Below are 21,047 nucleotides of genomic sequence, written 5' to 3' on the forward strand. Positions count from 1 at the left end.
GATTGTACCACAATAACTTACTTTGTTTTTTCTCTCATTTTCAAACTCTTTACAGTTGATGATGAATTCCAAAGTTTGTGTTGCAACTTCTGATATTTATCCCTTTATCTTGAGTGCCCTTGAACAAACTTTAGATCAAGGAGTTGATAATCCTATCTGTTTTTCCCATGCTCAGTTTTCAGCTTTTGACTTACCATTACACTCTCCTATGGTACTTGTCTACTGTACACCTCCTTTCTGAGGCACTCCACTGATCATTCCATCACTACATCCACATTGGCACAGTTGTTCTTCTTAGCCCTTTCCCTTAACACAGTTTCTTTGCTGTTGGAATTTTCTTGGAAGAGATGCTGTCTTGTAACAAGGTTCAACTTTCCTTCCAGTTATATTCATGACTTATGAGTATTTTGTTTCATTTGTCTGTTTTTTGTAGGTATTCCTGAGTATTTGAAATTGCACGTGGAACCTGTGAGACAACATTCAACCCTTTGTTTTTGTTGCTAATTTGTCATTCTGTTCCCAGGACCTTTCCCATAAACCTTTCTTTTTCCCACACACTCTCATTCTTTACTATTTCCTACCACTAAGGATTTGAATTTTGTCTTGTGTCTTGACGTTAGACTTATCGTTGCTAGCAATTCTGGTGGTTTCTAACACAGTGAGTCTTGTGTTTAGCCAATTTTCAAACCCATGTAGCAGGAATTCACTATTGATCCATGGGTGAACCAAGTTTTGTCAGCAGAACTTTTCCCAACACCCGTTGTATCCTGTACTAATATCATCCCTGTTACCTTGTGATTTCGTTACCTGTCACTGTTTATTCAAGGCTGTACAGACTCTTACATCACAGAGTCCTGTGAAGTCTGTCAGCCAGCTTTCTCCAGGTTTACAATGCAGACTTTTTTTGCCCCCAAGAAAACCTACTGATTTGATATTTTTTACCTCAACCAAATTCTGGATTTCTCAAGGTTTACCTTAGAGTCTTTTCTTGCACTCTGGCAGGCTCTTTCTCCAGGACTGTGGATGACCAAGGTAGATGTCTGTAATACTTACCTCCATATTCCTACTTGTCATCAATCCAGGTGCTATCTTTAGTTTGTCTACTATGGGGTTATATATCTGTTTTGTACCTTGCTTTTCAGGTTTATTTCAGCACAGTGTATATTTTATTGGGTGGTCAAAGCCTTTGTCCAACTTGCATATGCTTGAAAGTTGCATTTCTACCACTACATGGACAACTGGCTCCTGTTACCTTCTGCTGAAGTGGAATCCTCTCTGCACACATGCATTTATTTGTTGGATTCTCAAGTTGGAGAAAGTCTTTCATTTTGCCTACCCAATACCTTTTCCACTTGGGTGTATTTTTTAACACCCACCTCAGTCTGGCCCAACTTTCTCTAAACCCTTTCTGATCCCACTTTTTCTGCATGTGGGGTTCTACCTCTTTTTTAGGACTTAAGTTTGGGCTCATATGCATTCTCTTCATTTGACTCTGTATGACCAAGGCAATTTTGCTTGGAATTCCTTAAATTTCCTTATTACCCTTCCTACTTCTCATGCAGATTATCTGAATTGGTGGATGTACAAAGACAACCCAATGACAGGAGTGCTTCTTCCTCCATCTCATCAACATTTGCATTTGTTCAAGATGCATCTTTCTGTGGTTGGGAGGGCATAGAATAATCAACAAGAGGTTTTTGGACAATAGTATAAGATCAAAACATCTTGCCATATTAGTATCTTTTAGTTTCTTGGCAGTATGACATGCCTCAGATCATTTTATTCCTATAACAAGAAACTGGCTCATCATGATCCATTTAGACAATTCCACTGTTGTGGCCTATGTTGGTCAATAAAGGGCACCTGTTTCTCTTTGATTGAACATAAAAACTTGTTTATTTGGCTATTATGGTGCAGATAATTGCCTTTGCATGTCATGTTCTGGGTGCTTTCAACTTTTGTTTCAAGGTTTGACTGGATTTATTCTATAGAGTGATCTCTCAATTTTTGTGTTTTCAGGTGGTTATACAGTCTTTGGGGTACTTTTTACCTGGATGCTTTTGTCACTTTCCTCAACAAGTTACCTTCTCTTTTGGTCTCTAGTTCTCTTCAGGTTTTGGCTGTGGATGCTCTCAGTCAGGATTGGACCAATTGATATGTATGTCTATCCTCCCATCTGACTTCTTCCCATGGTGGTTTTGGTCATCCATTTCACTTTATGTCAGGTCCTTCTGACTGCTCCTTAATTGCTAGTGCAACCTTTGTTTTCTCACCTTATCCAGCTCCAAACTATCCCCACCCCACTTTGTCTCTTTCTTTTACTCCATCCTTTCTCTGTCAACCTCAGCCATCAGTACTTCATCTTGCCCTTTCCATGCTCCAACTTCACACTTGGCATTTATCAGGTCCCTAACAAGAAGATCCAGATTGTATAACCATTTTGTTTCCCTTGTAGCAGACTGTTTGTCCTTCCTCCGTTTAAGTTGCCAGTGTCAATGAACATCTTCTGCCATTGGTCTTTCAGTCAGTGCTATTCCCAGCTGTTTGATGGAGCTTCTTTCTCCTTCGTAGTTGGTTATTGAATTGCCTTATCCAACATCTTTCATTTCCCCCGGTACTGTTAGGTGTTTCATCCCCTATTGTCTCACTTTTATTGTATTTCTTTTGGATTCATACCATCTTGTTGGGCAGTTCTTCCAGATTGGAGTGTCAGTAACATCCTTCACTATTTTACACTTTCTCTGTTTGATCCTTTGTCCTTGTGTTCCACATTTCACCGATCTCTTAAAACTTATTTCCTATTCCTTTTAGTCTGTGGAAATCCTCAGTGTTGATATATTCATCATCAACATTATGTGTACTTTTGTATCATTTTGCACACATTTTTGTTTATCTGTAATTTTCTTTCTTACCCAAAACTGCAGCGGCTCATGAGAGATAATCTTTTTTCTTACCAATTTCAATTCCATCCATTTCCATACTTTATTTCTGGTCTGATCCAGAAATACTTCTAGTTCCTATATGTGCTCTTTCCTGTTACAGTTCCCTCAAAACCTTCTTTTGTGGTTCCTGCATTTTCATACTCTGGCAGCCTTTCTTGTTCTGCCTTTACAAGCTGCTTTCATCAACTGAATTAATTACCATATTTCTCTCTATCTCCTTCTTTATAAAATCTGTTCCAGGTATTATTGTATGAGAACAAATATCTTACTTTTTCCACGGCATCTCACCTACATTGTCTATCGGAGGAAGTTTTTCAATCAGGCACATGGACAACATCATATATTCATCTCCCCATTGTTTTCATCAGGTGACCATTTTTTCCTCACTGGGGTACTGTCTTCTGCCTGTCACCATCCTTCAAACTTCAGTGGGTTTCTTACTGGATAAGTTAGCTTTTTCTGTTTTTTTCTTTTGTTCTTCCAGTGATATGTCTAATTTAGACTTGGGATTTTTGTTCAGTGGCAAGTGTAGCATGTCCAGGTATGCTTTGCATCTCTGAAATATACACTGTACAACCAAGATGTGTACTCATGGTTAGTAACACATGGGATGCTTCACAAAATTGCTAGTAGCTTTTCCTCACTATATTTGATTCATAAATATGCCCATTCTGGCCATGCTAACCTATGGACTTGCATGGGTAAAGCATAAGGGGATAGTTGCTCATCCCTGCCTTCCCATTGATTGAATAAATCATGGATGGTATGCTTTTTAGTAAAAGGATTTCATGGTCACCTATTGCACTCTCTCTGGTGTTGGAATTCCTATGGGCTTTTCACTACATTTTGGCCCCCTTGTTCTTCTGGTGGAGTGTAAGGGTTCTTGCCACTTTCCAGTTCCGAGCCATTGCGATGGAATATAACGGAGACTTCCTGAATGTGATCACTTCAATTCAGAAGAGAGTAAGGTGGTTTTATGCTGGTATAGATGTCGTTTGATCCTCAAACCATGTGTTCCACCTCCAGGTTATGAGTCCTAGAAATTGATCTTGCACCTGACTTTTGTTTAGTTTTTTCCAGAGGGTGAGGTTGCATATCTTTTCTAGAGGCAATCAACCTCCATGCAGTTGGATCCAGAGTTTGGCATTACACTCCAAGATCTGTTTAGCCCTGTCCTGAAAACAATATTAATACATTTCATGAAACTACATTCCACCTCTATGCAGTGGGTACCAGATCTTGATTCTTCATTCTAATTCAAGTTAGTAGTTTTGTCTTATGATCTTTAATGCTGTGTGGTGGGTCCTGGAGGTTATTGTGTGTACATGCACTTCGATGTAGTCCAATCTGGAGTATCTTGCTGTTTGAGGTGTAGGTTCTCTTTCTCATGTTACACTTCAGAAATTTTTCACTATCTGAGGGTGTTGTTGTGCAGTGAAGTTCCAGTCAGATTAGGCTTGGTTTGATGTAATCTGCCACACTGGCACATTTAAATGCCATATTCATAGACGTATGGATGGTTGTGGATTGGGGCACATGTGCCATGTTTCATAGATTGGTTTGAAAAGTATATACTTATGTTCTGCTGAATTCTTAATGAAGACAGTGTTAATTTCCTCTTATCATGAATTGGAAGTTATATTCCTGATTCTGCTTGGTTTTGAACTAGTTAACTGGTCTTTTAGCTTTTGTCATATTCTTTCATTCATGTAGAGTGATACACATTTTTAATCTCCAACATATGGAATGTTGACTTTTATAGAAACGTTGAGCAGACAAACAGGAGAACAAAGTTTGTAATATGTGGATTTTAGTCTAACAATGCAAGTTTTACCATCTGTATGTAAGAAAGTGTTCTAGCAGCTGAAGTCATAATATTTTGTATCTCTATTAATTTATATTAAACAGGCAGCTATATTAAAATTGTCTTATAAAATCTAATGTAATATATTATTGGAGTTTATCTGTTTATTTTATTACTGTTTTAGGTTTGTTTTGCTTTAATTGTTACAATTAGTCTTTTCACTTTTTTCCAAACCTTTATCCTGTTATTCATGGTGATGGTTTACAATATATCATATAGTGTGATCAATCCAGTTTTTGTGCTTGATATAGCTTGAATTCCATCAGTTGCTACATTGACAATATTGCCAGTTGGTACACCAGCTTTATGAACTGCAACAGCAAGAGGTACTTTTATGTCAGACCCTCAAGTTGTATCATTCAGTGCACTTAGATCTAATAACTCATCTTTCACATTTAATTCATTAGTTACATACAGAACAAATATGGAACTTGTGATTTGTCTTGGATATCTTGTAATACAGCATATTATATATAATAGAAGTTGTTTTAATTTCTGATGGATAGCTTTCAATCCACCTCGGAGCTAATTGTCTTTGTACTGTAAATGGTAATTTGTTTCTATAGGAAATTCCCTACCAAATTCTCCTCACCAAGAAATCAAACCCAAACTCATCCAAGGAATTGGGTATGGAAATATTTTCAAAGATGGTTTAGTGAACTTGAAACCCACAGATTCAGCCAGAAAAGTGAGTTGTTTTTACTCTATCAACAGCACTTTTGTATTTACTCTAATAATTGTCTTACAATATTTGAAATTTAAGAACATAAAATCCATCCTTCTTATATTTAATTTTTGAAGAAAACAGTGTAGCAAGTCATAGTTTACCAGCTTAAATTTTCCCCCTTTTCAAGAATAGTTTTTATATCTTTCTACTTTTAATAATAAACTCACCATTACAATTGTAGGGTAAATATACCAAAAATAAGAAGTAATTTATGCAAAAGTAAATAGATTTTGATAGTGTATTGTTGAGCAATAGTTTGTGAAAGCTCAGTTTCTTTTGATGTTTGTGTTATTTGGACATTTTTTAATCTCTTACCTGTCAGTGCATGTAAAAAGGTTTTTATTGAGTTGCATTCAAAATTTAATTAAACTATTTTATTATATTTGCATTAAAATATATCTAATAACCCAAATTTTAACGTTATATAAGTTTTAAGTTCTTAATTTTATAAGGCAATATTTTTTAAAAGATCCCAGAATTCACCCAGTGACACTTTGCTCTTTCGGTCTTCTCTCTTCTCTAATTTGTTTACACCACCCAAGAAGTATATAATTTAACATAAATTACTCATTATAATATTATTATTGCTCATACAGAGCATAATTTTTGTAGCTTTAATGGCTTTTGGTTATAGTCATAAACTGGAGATCAAACCTTTCTTGCCATGCTCATCTGCCACATCTTGTCTTTCAGAAATTGCCAGTAGTTCTCTCTGATATTTAATACTATATTACTTATAACCAATAGAAAGCCAAAATTTTAATCTATCAAATGATATATTGTACTATATTATTTTCTGTACAGGGAAGTTTTGTGTTACTTACAGTTCAAACTTTATTCTCACTAGAAAGCTATTGACTAACTTAGCTCAATTTTTAATGGCTCTTATCACACAGTTAAAAAAAACAGAAAAATTATGATAGTTATGATAGTCTGCTTTTTATATGTTATTACTTTGTTCTTAGTGCACTACTTAATTAAATAAAAAAAATTACTCAGTGCAGTAATATCATTAGTGTATAAGAAAGTAGAATTGAGTTTTATTGACCGTTGACAATAAAAACAAAAAGAAGACCCAGGTAAGTACTATATATTTTTTTTTCCATGTGTATTCCTTATTTATTATTATAAAAGCAAATAAAATGTATGATTTAGAAACCTTTTTGGTTGAATTAGGTAAAGTAGTAATAGTGATGATAAAAAAAAAAAAAAATTCATATAGTATTATCACAAGCAGTTCATGAGTTGCCCATGCATTACATAATTCAATAGAGTAATGTGAGTTATTTGTTTGTAGTGATTTACAAATTTTGTAGTGAGATTATTATTTATACATAGTTCAAAGGGCAATAAAACAAAATTTAAGTAGAAATAGATTTATAACATTACATGCTTCAAGCTATTTAGGATAAATAAATGTAGTTTCATCTTACAATTTGAAATCATTCTGGAAAGACAAAGGATATAATGTACATTTGATTTGTATTTTTTATGGTGGTTGTGAGATTGGTCAAGTTGACCAATTTTGAGTTAGGATAAAGAGTACAACAAATAAGATATAAAACTTTACTGAAAAAAAACACTGAAATTTATTTATGAGGTTTTTGAGATTATATACATGATATGACAATTTTCAGATGAAAAGTATTTTTACTTTTAACATGAAAATCACTTTGCTGTCAGAACAGTCAACACTTTAACTCCATGTATTCACAATAAATTGTATTTCTTTTGTTGTTGTTTTTTTGTCTGTACAACATTTTCTAATGTTTACTGAAAGTTTGTGAAATTTCATGGAAGTACACAAAATATACTGTAAGTTAATATGGAAAACTCAAAGGTCAACTTGATCACAAACTCAGCTTATTTGACCTAGCTTGTAATGAGAGTTACATATTTGACACTGAAAGTAACAGAAGGGAGTTAAAAACATGATGCATGAAATAGCTTTAAAATGGAGAAAGAATTAACATGTGTAAATAAAAATTAAGCTTAGTGATATGTTTTGTAGCATAGGTATAAACCATATAATAACTGAACATAGATTTCACATATCTTTTGAAATAAAAAGCTAATCCATACAGTTACTTCTTTGAGTTTTTCCATTGTAAAATCAAAATTCTGGTTTTATGTTTTTAGAGCCCTTGTCAAAAAATACCAAAATCATCAAAAGAACCAGATGCTCCAAGGCTACCTCCAAAACCAGGTGATTAATCTTAACACAAATTATTAATTTGTTTCTGATTTCAGAACCTGTTGAAATTATAGTGAAAATGTTAAAAAAATTTATTTTATCTGCACCACAAAAATTCCTTTTCTGAGTATCTGCATCATAGGAAAATTGATTTATGTGACTGTGTTGTTTTGTTGCCTGTTGATCAGTTTACATTGGCATTATGTTTTAGTTATACATACAGTAAAGCAAGTTTGTTTGTTTCTCAGTACCCATTTGTTAATAATATTTTGAGTGAAAACATTTTATTATATATTTGTAATTTTGCTTCTAAAATATGTGGTGTTATGAACACTTTTTTTTTTTTTGCTTTTTTGACTTTATTGAAATAGATGACACTTTTCATTTAACTATACTGTTTTCACCATAATAAGTTAAGATAGACAAAGGAGTACTTTGATTTTTTTTATCCATAGTATTGAAAAATTACACAAGACCACAAAAATAGGGTACATCAATTAAAAAGACTGGGTAAGCTCATGCACATATAAAAAATTAAACCCAAACTTTCTTGCATCTACAGTGGAAGAAAAATCTTTCAACAGGCACTGAAACTATCATACGGTATATGTTTATTACTTAAGTTGATTGCATAAAGTTAGGTCCCTGTTAGTACAGTGGTATGTCTATGGATTTACAGCGCTAAAATTAGAGGTTCGATTCCCCTTGGTGTGGTGAGCAGATAGCCCGATGTGGCTTTGATATAAGAAAACGCACGCACACGCATAAAGTTAATGCCATGATTCAGCTTTTGTGATATAAAATACATTAAATAAATATAACATGCAGAGCAAAAAGTCAAGCAAGATAAGTATTTGTTTTTTAAAGCTATTTAAAAAGCAATATTAAATTATAAGAAAGGTAGTTAAATGTTAGTGCTTTTTTCGAGATTGTGTCAGAAGGTTTTTCTTTCATATTCCTCAACCTTCAGTCTTACCTGAAACACCTCGTATCCTACTAGAACTATTTTCTTTCCAAACCATAAATCTCTTCTCAAGTGTATCCTTGCTCCTTTACCAACCACTATCTTTCTTTTTCCTTCTAATGTATCTGAAAGGTTTTTATCTTCTAGACTTGCCTTGCAATGGCTATCATGATAGAACATTTTTCCTTCAGTTTCTTATAAGTACTCAAGCTCTTCTCCACTAGAAACTTTACAATATTGTATTTTGGTAAAGCCTTTCTTTTTTTCTTAACCCTCCACCATGTCTCAGATAGATCAACTTTCTCTATATTTTACTTTTAAAACCTTAATTTTGCCTAAAAAGCTTTCACAAATTTTACTAACTTTCCAGTTTTTCTTTACTGTAGAACTTTTTTTTTGTATCATCTCTTCTTCTGGTAGGTAAGAAGATTAGTAATAAAAGTGTACTTTGGAGGATGAAAATAAACTTAACATGTAATATTGCATGTAGCAATATCAAATTCACTTCCCACACATTTATAAGAAAAAAACCAAAATTTTTTGAGTAATGTTTCTTGTAACAGTAAGGACTTGCTGTGGATTTTTATATCAAGAGTGAAAGAAAGTTACAGTTGCATACTTGTCAGGACAGACTAGAATACTCAGTTTTGTACACCCAAAGGAAATGGAATTTTATTTAATGTGCATAACATTTCATGTGATGATGTACATAAAAAAAAAAAAAAAGCATTGCCGTAAAACCACCCCTGGATTAACTATTAAGCAAAATAAGCACATGCTTAAGGCACCAAGGGGAGAGGGCATCACAGAGTTTTTCCCGTAGCTATCATGCCCTTAACTCTTTCACTGCCACAATTAACTTTAGCATATTTTTTGTAATTATCCTTATCTGCTGTGTTTGACTTTACTCTGCATTGTTAAAAAAACGTTTTATTTGGCTCAGTGAGTAACTAAAGTTTCGAGAAACTATTAAACTATGTATCTGAGGTAATAAGTCATTGATTTGCAAAAGATTACTGTAAAGAACAGTACAAAATGTTGATAAAACTTCAGATAAAAGATGATCGTATGTTATGATGTCTGACCTTGAAGATGAAATATTTTTCTCAACCATTCCTTCTGTTGTGGCTATTTATAAGAAATTATAGGCAGTGAAACTATTTTGTTTTACCTTTTACTGCTTTATTCAGTCACATCTACAGAAAAATAAGAGTATAATACCACAAAAACATAAATCAAATGAAATGGTGACAGATATGTACAGAGATGTGGCTAGTTTTATGTTTTTTGGCTTCTGTTTTCGTACATTAAAAATGTGGGTTATTGTCTTGTTTGTTTTAGTTTTATTTGCATTAGTATTGCATTATTCATATGTGTTTTGTAATATTTTTATAAGTGTGTTTCTCACTAAAACTTTTCTGAGCTTTATTTTGGCTTCAAACAACCTTAATGAAACTTTTGCAATGACTGAAAACTAATTCTCCTGAAATGGATTGAGTCAGTCTCGAATGGTTTTCAACCACTCAGAATACAGCAAGTCAATAAAGGTATTTATGAATTCATGTTTACGTGCTATTGGGCCTAGGTCCTAGGATAATTCTTTGACATTCTGTGTCTAAATGTGTAGATCTAGAGTTTAGTGTGTTTGACTGTCTTTCCAACATTTTTATCTATGAATTTCAGTGATTTTCTAATCATTATAACTATATATGATCCATATTCTTTTGTTTGTTTCTATATTTTTCACACTGCAAGATGAAATGTGTTCAATTAAGTGGTGCAGAAAGGATAAAACTGACAAAAAAGAACCAACAAAAGTCTTTGGATTCAGCTGACTACTTTTTTCACTCAACTTATACAACGTGATCTTCCAAACCAAAACGCATCTCTGCCACCAGAAGTCACTTGTATTGCATCTGACTCTGACAAGATTGAAGTTGAATTAAGCTCCACACCTCCAAGTACCACTTTGTCCACTTCAAGGTCAGAACATCATGGTGATGTTGAGGCATCACAGACTGGTTCAACTGGCACAAGTCTCACAACGGATCTCACTTTGCCTGTAAATTCTCTTGATATATCTAGTTGATGCAGGTTGTTTGACAGTCTGAAGTTGAAATAATTGCTGAAAATGAAAATCTACTGGACTATGGTAAAATGCATCAGTCTACAAAAGATGAAGAAAGGAAAGCAAAAGATCCAGTGTTATTTGGGGTAAAAGACAATGGTGAGCAATACAAGAGAGAGTGGCTATTGTATTCATCATTGCCCCCCGCTAGTACAGCGGTATGTCTCCGGATTTACAACGCTAAAATCAGGGGTTCGATTCCCCTCGGTTGGCTCAGCAGATAGCCCGAGGTGGCTTTGCTATAAGAAAACACACACACGTATTCATCATCAACAGGGTCAGTTTACTGCTTTATTTGTCAACTTTTTGCCCCTAAATTTTCTTTGCACTTTATTTTGTTGAAAGGTAAAGTTCAATGACTGGCAAAATACAAGACAATGTTTGGGCTTGCGACAAGAGTTGGAAAAACAAATTAAAGAAGAGTGCAATTACTGGGAACATGTCTTGGGGCATGTAACAGCTGTTATTTGTATGTTAGCTGAATGTGGCCTGGCTTTTCAAGGAACAGATGAAAAATTGTTTATGGCTGCTTGAGCTCATAAATCAGTTTGATCCATTTTTAGTTGGGCACATTTCAAAATATGGAAATACTGGAAAAGGAAATCCTTCTTACTTATCCAAAACCACCTATGAAAAACTCATTGAACCAATGGTACAGAAGGTTTCCACATTCATTGTTGATCAAGTAGATTCTTCTGGTTATTTTAGCTTTTCTCTATCTCGTTTTTTTTTTTTTGTTTTGTTTTTTTTAAATTCTCTTAGTTCACTGTCTTTAACCCAAGATGTTCACCTTTATACATCTATCAAAATCTGTTTACATTATTATAGAGTGCAATTTTAATCTCTAAACTGTTTTTGCCACCATTACAGTTTTAAGTTTGTGGGTTGAGGGTTTTTCTATAGCAGGTGTCTGTGGACTTATTGGCAATAAGTTATGCAACTAACTTGTCATAGCTATTACTTTTAAAATGATTAACTTTTAATTCTCTTGTTATGAAAATCTAAACAATCATTAAATATTAAGTCAGAAAATAAATAGTAATGCTTTACACTAAACAGTCATCATATGTTTTATGTTTAAAATCTATTACTATATAAGATTTTTCCTTTCTTCTTTACTGAATCATTCTTTGGTATTTGATTCCATTTAACCTAAAGTTAATTAAATCTTTAATACAAATGTTTAAAATGTAAATTTAATATATACTTTGACAAATATCTAAATTTTATATTGCTTAATGCAAATAATTGTTTTATCATTCATTTTAACAGACTAGCAGAACTGTCAAGAACAAAATCTAAATTTGTACAGAAAATTTCAGAATTAATCTTTTCTGTTTTTCATTTTTACCTTTACCTCTATTTTATTTGTTACAAATGTATAATACATATATTTTAACCTGTATATTCAACATTTTTATTTCGAAATTTCTGCATTTAACTCTTACGGATAAAAAAATAGACAAAGTATTCTTCACTTTTTGTTAATAGATATACATTATATTTTTCTCCTAGATAATAATTTTGACATTAAATGAATGTTTTTTCAAGTGGTCAATTCAAACTGAATGAGGAAAACCCTTGTTACTTTGAGATTGATGTAGGTTTATCCTGACATGTAGAGGATTGATTGTTTGTCTGACATAATTAAGACTACATATACCAAAAGCTGATAAATAAATTGCATTATCCATTTTACATAATAGTATATCTTGCTGTACATTTTTAAAATCCATAATGACTGGACAAGTTATGTGTATTGAAGTTCTGCAAATAAACTTTCCTTAAATAAAAGTAGCAGATTTAAATTCAATTCTGTTTATCATTTTTTGTCTCAATAAAAGGACAAAGAGTAGGAATTTTTACATTGTAGAAATTTAGGGCTGGTTTCATTTCTACTTTAAGGTTATATTATAATTTTAAGGATAACTGCCTTCCCAGAACTAGCTTGTAGACATTGTGGGGGTAAGCACTAAGCTCCATTCTATTATTTGATCTTCTATGATAGCTGATTAGTTTGATAGCAATTAATTACTTAATTAAACTATAATAATTGTTTTATATTAAGATTATTATTGTTTTATAGTGCTAATTCAATTGCTTAGTGACACTTAATGTAACTAGAAGTATTAGAACTATTTGTGTGTGTGTGTGTGTATCCATACACCTGTGAAGAGAAAAAAATGTAAATGGTGAAGGTAACATTTAATTTATTGATTTTGAACACTTAAACATTTAAAATTTAAATTATATCATTTAGAAAAACGGTGTTGGATGTTGAAAGAGTTATCAAGGCTTCAAATGGAAATGTTAAATACAATGGATGGAATTCTTTCATAATGTGACAACTTTATCAGATCAAGTGGAATTAAAAACAAAGTGGAAGATAAATGAGACTTCATAAGAGATAATTATGAATGTTATTTCAGTAATAACAAATAATTAATATTCTATGAAGAAAGTGCAAAAAAAAAAGTTTACTGGTACAGGTAATTCCATAAGACACAAAACCTGTTGATGAGAAAAAAGAAAGGTTTAGAAAAAGAATAGTACAACTTAATGAAATGAGAATTATTTTCTTAACACTTTAATACCAACTAGCAAATGACAAGAAACTTTTTGTGAGCTAATTTGGGAAAGGAGATCAGAATTCTTTTGAATGGAAATATTTTAAAATAACATTAGGCATCACCATCATATATTGTTGTTCTAGCCTTTGCATTCATTGTTTGAGAAAAATTAGAGTGCTGAGATTTTCTATATAAATTCATGTATTCTACAGACTTAGTTTATCCTTTAATCCCTGAACATTTTCACTTATGCTGTTTGTAATTGACTAGTATACACTTTGTTGATGGGTCTTTATTTTTCAGTTTTTAAAAGAGAAGAATCACTTTTATGTTCTCAACTGATTAACATCTTTTCAAAATACAACTTTTCAAATATGTCTTTTAAACCAGATTCACAAGGAATACTTCTTTTTTGATTTAGAGAAGTGATTTATTTTTGTTAAACTTTTATCTACTTTGTTACAGACTTGATGGAATGACTGTCATGTGTTTTTATGTAGGAAAGTTTTTGTATGTCTTTAAAAAAATATCCTTTCATTCTTTTGTGTGTCTGTATACACTATTAAACTAAGGATCATCATATTCTATATATCATGGCAGTCTTAGTTTTGAACTTTTGATTTATAACACTTTTACTTTTATCATTTTGTTTCAATATATAAATAATCATTTCACACCAAATTTTATCAATATTAAATGACATTTAGGAGTTGCTCAATTAAGCATGTTAAAGTTTAATATTGTAGTTTGCATTATATCTATATATTCTGAATGTTTTGGAACATTCAAAATAATTATGGAATGTTCTGGCATATTATTTTAGAATACAACAACGTAATCTGGAACAGTTCAGGGTATTCCACATTATTCAGCATGTTTGAGAATATATCATATATAAATAATCCATGCTATTATTTTTCATTTTTGGAATATTCTGTATCATATCTCAGAACTTGTTCTGACGAGTGTTTTCAAAGAGTGTATGAGGCTTTCCTTTGGTCTAGACATTGCAATTTTTAGTTGATTATAGGGATATTGGGAATATATGGACCAGTCCACTTATAAAACTCTAGCTGACTATAATGAAGTAGCAGAAGCCACATAGTAAGTCAAGGGCATTGTCATTGAATTTGCTACATGACAATTTCAGGTCAGAGATTATTATCAAGAGTTTAAACTAGCCATCACTTTTCTTCATGGCATCCCTCTTTGTGGAGTGTTCCTAATAGCACTGGAGCACTACATCATGCACAGTGGATGGCTAAAGCATTACATACCCTAAAGATCTTAGTGGTTTAGCATTATTTAATTTAGCTTTATCCACAGAGACAAAAGAAGCAAAGGTAAGACACTAAGTGAAATCGAGGGGATGGTTGAACCTCCAAAGTGCATCCCTCTGAATATCGGGAAGTATGAGGATATATGCTTTGAATATTTATTTACAAAAAATGCAACAGACATCTTAAGGTGCCTCAAACTTCCATCTGAATTTCTGAATTATGTCCTTGAATTATGTGGGAGCTCGGAGAGGAATAGAGGGGAGATACCAGAGACAGTTTAGCAGTTGAATGTGATAAATGACAATGCTGAAAGGGGTGTGGCCCTTATTGAGAAGTATAATGCCAACATAATAAAGAAAGAAAAAGGGTAAAAATGTTCTTTAAATTACACAGGATTGTAGAAAACACTTCTTTAACCACAAATAGGAAATAAGAACAACTTAAGTGATTAACCACACCAAAATCAGGTAGTCATACTATTGTACATACAATAAAATAGTAATATAATTTAAATAGATCATTTATAATACACAAATATATTTCATATGACATAGTATATATGGTACCAGGCTACTACAGTCTAAAACTTCATCTTTGAGCAACCTCTAAATATGTTCCAAAATGGATAAAGTTTGTCATTTAATGTTTTTTTTACACACTGGAACAAAATTAGGGGGTTTGAGTAAATGAGAAAATCACAGTAAATTTAAACTCTTGTATTCCTCTCATTGTATGAACTATGGTTTCAGAAAATAAAGGTTTCTTTTATGACAAACAGAATTTCAACAGTATTATATTTTGTAATTGTCATGTTATTGGTGAATTGATAAACATTAAACCTTTTAACAGCATATAATGGAGAAACAAGTGAATAACATAGAATTTTTAAGTGAATTGCATTAACCTAAAAAAAAAAATAATTAGAATACTGCATTTATTTGACTATTACTGTTTTATTTTACTTTATTAGTTTATCTTACTTTTTTAAAAACTCGTTCATTGTGGTTCTTTTATAAATGAGAATTAACAACAAAAATTAATTTTTTAAAATTCTAAAAATATAATATTTGTGAAGTGCAGTTACGGGTATTAAAAATTAATGACGGTCTTGAATATTTTTTCCCTTCTGTTCTTCATCCGTTTAATTCATTTAGTTAAAGAAATTGTTCGAGTTCTATTTTCCTATGAGGCCCAGAATGAAGATGAACTAACAATAAATGAAAATGATATCATCACCATTGTAACAAAGGATTTGGAAGATAAAGGATGGTGGAAAGGAGAACTGAATGGAAAAATTGGAGTCTTTCCAGACAACTTTGTGGAAATTATAAGAGTAGATGAGGTTAGGCAATCTTTTCTTTAAAATAACCTTTTTATTACTACAAAAGATTTATGAAGAACACTCTCACTCTCTAGTTAAGAAAATGAGTTCAATTAAAACCAAATTTCACGTTTAACTCTTATCAGTAGTATAACAAAAATAAAAAATAAATTTAATAATTAAGCAGGATGGTATAAAAGAGTAATAATAGAAAACATTTAGATTTTTCAGAAAAATTAAAGGGAAGTATCTAGAGAAACTTAAATTTTGTAATTGGAATAATTATAGTATGTTTAAAATTAATGCTTGTACTTGTTATACAAATATATAAACAATGAATTACATAGTCAGATACTGAAATGATTATATTAATTAAACATGTAACATTAGTTTTTTAAGTCTCATTCAAACAAGAAGTATCTTTGTAAAATAGTGATATGGTAAATCAAATTCAAGTAAGCTGTTTACTGTTGATGTATACACAACTGTCAGTAACACCATGAAATATGTTAAAGCAAGCCCGTGGAATGATTAGCATGTAAACTAGTAAATACATTTTGTCCATATCTCTTTGCTTATTACTCATCACTTTTGATAAGTATTTTCAATAGTTAAATCATATGTAGTACAGGGTGTTCAGAAAGTTGCTGTGCAGTTTTGTAATCATATTTTATTCAGTCTATTTCAACCCAGCAACTGATAGCAGTGTTTAGAAACAAAATAAGGATCCAGGCCTGTATTCATGCCAACGAGGGTCACTTTCAACATTGTTTATAATTGTCATTCATATTTATCTCCTTTATTCTATATTGAAACATGTCTGTTAATAAATATATAACTGCACAGTGACTTTCCGAACACCCTGTATAATGAAGAGAGCTGAAAACTAAAAATGTGATTGTGCAAATGTAAACGTTTCTATCTAGAATTATTACATAGAATTAGATTAAATAAGTTAAAATGTGTTTACATGTTTAATTACTCCAAGGTGTTACACATGGAAATACAGACTGTTATCTTCCTCGAGGCCCAGCATGGCCGGGTGGGTTGGATAAGGCATTTGACTTGTAATCTGAGGGTCGTAGGTTTGAATCTCCATCACGCCAAACATCCTCGCCCTTTCAGCCGTGGGGGCGTTATAATGTGATGGTCAATCCCATTATTCATTGGTAAAAGAGTAACCCAACAGTTGGAGGTGGATGGTGATGACTTGCTGCCTTCCTTCTAGTCTTACACTGCTAAATTAGGGATGGCTAGCGCAGATAGCCCTTGAGTAGCTTTGTGCGAAATTCAAAAACAAACAAACAATCTTCCTCACATCTGCCACAAGCCTTGAGGCAATTTTCATCTCATTTCATGTTGCTTAACATGAATTGCACTTCCACTTAATGTCATAAACGTGTAACAAAGCCCTTCATCAATAGGAGAGTGACACACTTCCATGCAGTTACTTCTCCTTTGCATTTGTTCTTGTGTAAACTGCATTCTTCTACTTGCCATTATTTTGATAAGAAGTGTTTAATTTGTTCATTTGAGATAAGTTTGATGAGATTTGTATCATTAATGAAACTTTTAATTTGGTTTTCTATAGCTTTTTCATCAAAAACTTTAATTTTTTCAAAGATGGTTATCTGTACTTACTCCTAAGTCAGTGGTCTTGTTCACATTTAGTTCTTATTTATAGTATGGATCTAACAACATCCATGTTTCTAAATGTTGTGGGTTACAACATGCTCACTGAGCCTCCTGCTCCTATTCTGTTATGCAAATTTATTTCTCTTAATTGGGAATATGTTGGAATGCAAACTTACCAGTTTGTTTTGGGTAGTACCTTACCATTTAATCTTCCTTTCTCTCTTTATGGACTTCATTCTGAGGAATGTTCCTATTTTTTTATATTTTACCTGTTATCATTTTATTAGTACACAGTCCATTTTTTTACGTTTAGCATGTTTTTTTCTGCTTGTTTGTTATTGGAATTTGTATTATTTCCTTTCTTGTATCCGAGTGCCTCATCCTTCTTTTCAGATTCCTGGCTTCAGGCTTCGTGTAGAATTTATTCCTTTCCTACTCAGCTTGGGGAGTTGAGCCCCTTACCTTCTTTTTATTTTCTGGTTGCCTGTTTTCATGTTTTCTTCTCTTTTTTTTTTTCTTTCTTCATGTACTACTTTTCCTAACTCCACATTTTATTTGAGATACTTGTTCTGCTCTGTTGCTCAATCCTTTATTTCACTGCTAACTGGACCTGTTGGGTTATACTCTTTACTGTACTCTTTGCCAGATTATTTTCAGCAGAATTCTTTCTCCCTGGTAACCTGAACTGATGTTATAAGGCTTATGTTCTTATTATTTTCCCAGGTTTTTCTTCTTACTTGGTCTTTTCATTTACTCCTGTTCTTTGTCTGGTCCAGTATTCTCACCTTTCCATTTGAGATTCTAGGCCTTGCACTTTCACTCATTTTCCCTCTTCCAGATTTCTAGTTCCTCAGTCTTTTAGTTGGTGACTGCCACATGTGTACAATCATGTAGGTACCCACCTTTCCTTCTGTTGTTGGTCTCAGTTTCTTCCAATGGTCGTTTTCATTTTCTTCACTTTGGTCTCTTTCCTTTTCCTTACTCTTTTTCTCCCTCTTTTTTTACTTGTATCCTTTTCTCTTCCTTTCAGCCCCACATATGATTGTCTCCCCACCCCCAAATTTACAGTTGGCCACAGTTGATATGTAACCACATCTTCCTACACCTTTTTATCAGCCGTTCTCATTTTGTTTAATATGTTCTGTCTGTTATTCTTGCATCTTTCTATTTCTTTCTCTTCCCTTTGCCTTAGTGTCAGCCCCTCTTGTATTCTTTGATATAATGATAGTATTTGTCATATTTGCAGCTCAGGACTAGCATTCCTTTATTGGACTATTTACTTCTGTTAGACCATTCTTGAACCTTTTTTCTTCTTCTACCTCCTTTTCTTGCACATTGGATACTTGGCTGGGGTGGGACTTATTTTGATATCTGTCTTTTCATCATGCTCACTCTGTGTTTAGTACTTCTGGTCATTTTTTCCTCCTTTGTCTCAACTGAGTTCAGTCCTCTCTTCTTCACTCATGAGCTGTAGTGACAGTCATTCTCTTTTTTTCCTGTCTAGTCTTATCAGTGGAGTGATCTATACATCCCCATATTTTTTTTTTGTGGGGGTGCTATTTGTTTGACCTGCCCCTCTGTTGTTCTTACCTACTCTAGGTTTTCTCTCTTATAGTCCTCATTGACCAGCTCTGCCTTGACCAACATGTTCTCCTCCTCCTCTATTTTTCTCTTGGTTTTCCCTTTCCTCTATTCTGACACAGGGATTTTGCCTACACTATCATTTATCAGGCTGGACTCTTCAGTTATGAGGCATTTTTCTTGTCACTTTTTTCTCACCCTTCTACTGTCTGTGACTATGAACATCAATGGTTAGTCTTTGATCATTGATTCTTCTATCACCTCTTTCTTCCATAAATTCATTCAGTGAGCCACCTTTCTGGGTTTTTTACCTAATTGTTTGTCCACGGCTGGTAGGTCTCCTGCTTTTGTGGGTAGGATGTCCCAATCTATGGTCTTTCTCTTTTCCCGGCACCTAGATGTGTTTCTTCCCCTGTCATCTCTATTCTGGTCCACTCCTTTATTTTCCTGTGTTCTCCTCACTTTACTTGCCAGGGTTTAGATTGATCTCAATTATGTCCATTTGTGTGGTTGACTTCTTGCTTTTTGTGTACTGCCTTTCTCTCCAGACATTTCTCCTTCTCCCACACAATTACCATTGTTTAGATATCTATTCTATACATATTTTGTACTCTATATTCCACTTCTTGAACTGTCCTTTATTTCCTTAAACTTCAACTGCCCCGGTTGTTTACAGTACTTCTTTTTTGTCTTCCCTCCATCTGTTTCTTGCCTATCAAATCATTTGTAACCTGATCAACTCCTGTGTCAGGTAGTACTGTTAATTAAGCCTTTTCACAGACCTCTCTCTTTTGGGGTCCCTGCCTATGTCTGTCCACACTCGTCCTGCAATCAATATCTGTTAGCAAGATCAAGATGAATGAACTTTATACCGGTCCATTTTCCTTTAATGTACTGCCCTCCTCATGCAACTGAAGGTAAGTCTTATGGGATCTGATCGTAGGGTTGAGGCATGCATGCACAATATAAAATTCTGATGTATCGTGCTCTCCTTACATGACTTTATTGGACAGACTCAAGCTGCAGGAGATAGGCACATTGGCTGCATAATAAATGTTCATGTCCATGCTTCAATTCTACCATGAAACTGTTGGGGAAATGGACAGTCAATACATGTGGTTTGATTGCAAGTACTTTGATATCCAAGTTAGCATTTCATCTGCCTGTACAACAAATTTGGTTTCTTGCCTCTTCCTGTTTTCTTGTATAGGCAAAGAGTGTACCCTAAATGAAATAATGCGCAGTTTCTCATGCGTGTGCCTTACGGAGCCTCTGCCATTGAGTATTACATCTTGTGGCCCTCTTTTTGGCACTTTCTGAAAAGAGCTCATCTAGGTAAATTTTGCATCAGCCCCTCCACCACTTCATTGTAGAACTCTAACTAAATCTGTGTGAGGTATGATCCCAAAAGTTAACATTTTCCTTATCTTGATATGCATGTCCAATAAAGTTATTATGCATAGAAGTTTGTTACCCTGCTGTTGGTGGAGGACTTTGTTATATTATTACATCATCATATAGTAATTTATATTAAATTATATAAAATTAGATGTGAGTTGCCTTAAGGCTAGTGACATGCAGATCTTTTGAACAGATGCTTGAGGAAGATATCTAAATTTGTGCAACAAGGAATGTATCAGAAATATATTTTTAAGTAAAAAAAGAAAAATTAAACATTAATGAGCTTATCAAACTCATTTTAGACACTTACCAGTGATAAGAATAAGCTTTCTGAAACATCTTGTGTGTTCTCTCATTGATACTACTAATATGAGCAAATTTCTGTTTAAAAAGATATGAATATAATGTGCTCAATAAAAGCTAAAGTGATGACTAATTAC

General features: G+C 33.2%; 1 protein-coding gene across 16 annotated transcripts in view; it reads left to right on the top strand.

Moving 5' to 3' along the window:
• LOC143258534 (SH3 domain-containing kinase-binding protein 1-like) overlaps nucleotides 1-21,047 on the top strand; it is a 68,492-nt gene that overhangs the window by 26,274 nt on the left and 21,171 nt on the right. For 9 of the 16 annotated variants that reach the window (XR_013032343.1, XR_013032344.1, XR_013032345.1 and 6 more), the window contains 4 exons: nucleotides 5,373-5,494; nucleotides 7,673-7,739; nucleotides 10,194-10,238; nucleotides 15,824-16,011. Coding sequence is in view for 10 of the 16 variants with exons in the window: in XM_076517650.1 (XP_076373765.1) it covers nucleotides 5,373-5,494; nucleotides 7,673-7,739; nucleotides 10,194-10,238; nucleotides 15,824-16,011 (422 nt within the window). In the remaining 6 variants the exon portion in view is untranslated. The remainder of the gene's footprint in view (nucleotides 1-5,372; nucleotides 5,495-7,672; nucleotides 7,740-10,193; nucleotides 10,239-15,823; nucleotides 16,012-21,047) is intronic. The other 7 variants (XR_013032346.1, XR_013032342.1, XM_076517648.1 and 4 more) reach the window with 1 other exon arrangement.

Source organism: Tachypleus tridentatus, chromosome 8 (genome assembly GCF_004210375.1).
Source record: "Tachypleus tridentatus isolate NWPU-2018 chromosome 8, ASM421037v1, whole genome shotgun sequence".
NCBI classification, from domain to species: Eukaryota; Metazoa; Arthropoda; class Merostomata; order Xiphosura; family Limulidae; genus Tachypleus; species Tachypleus tridentatus.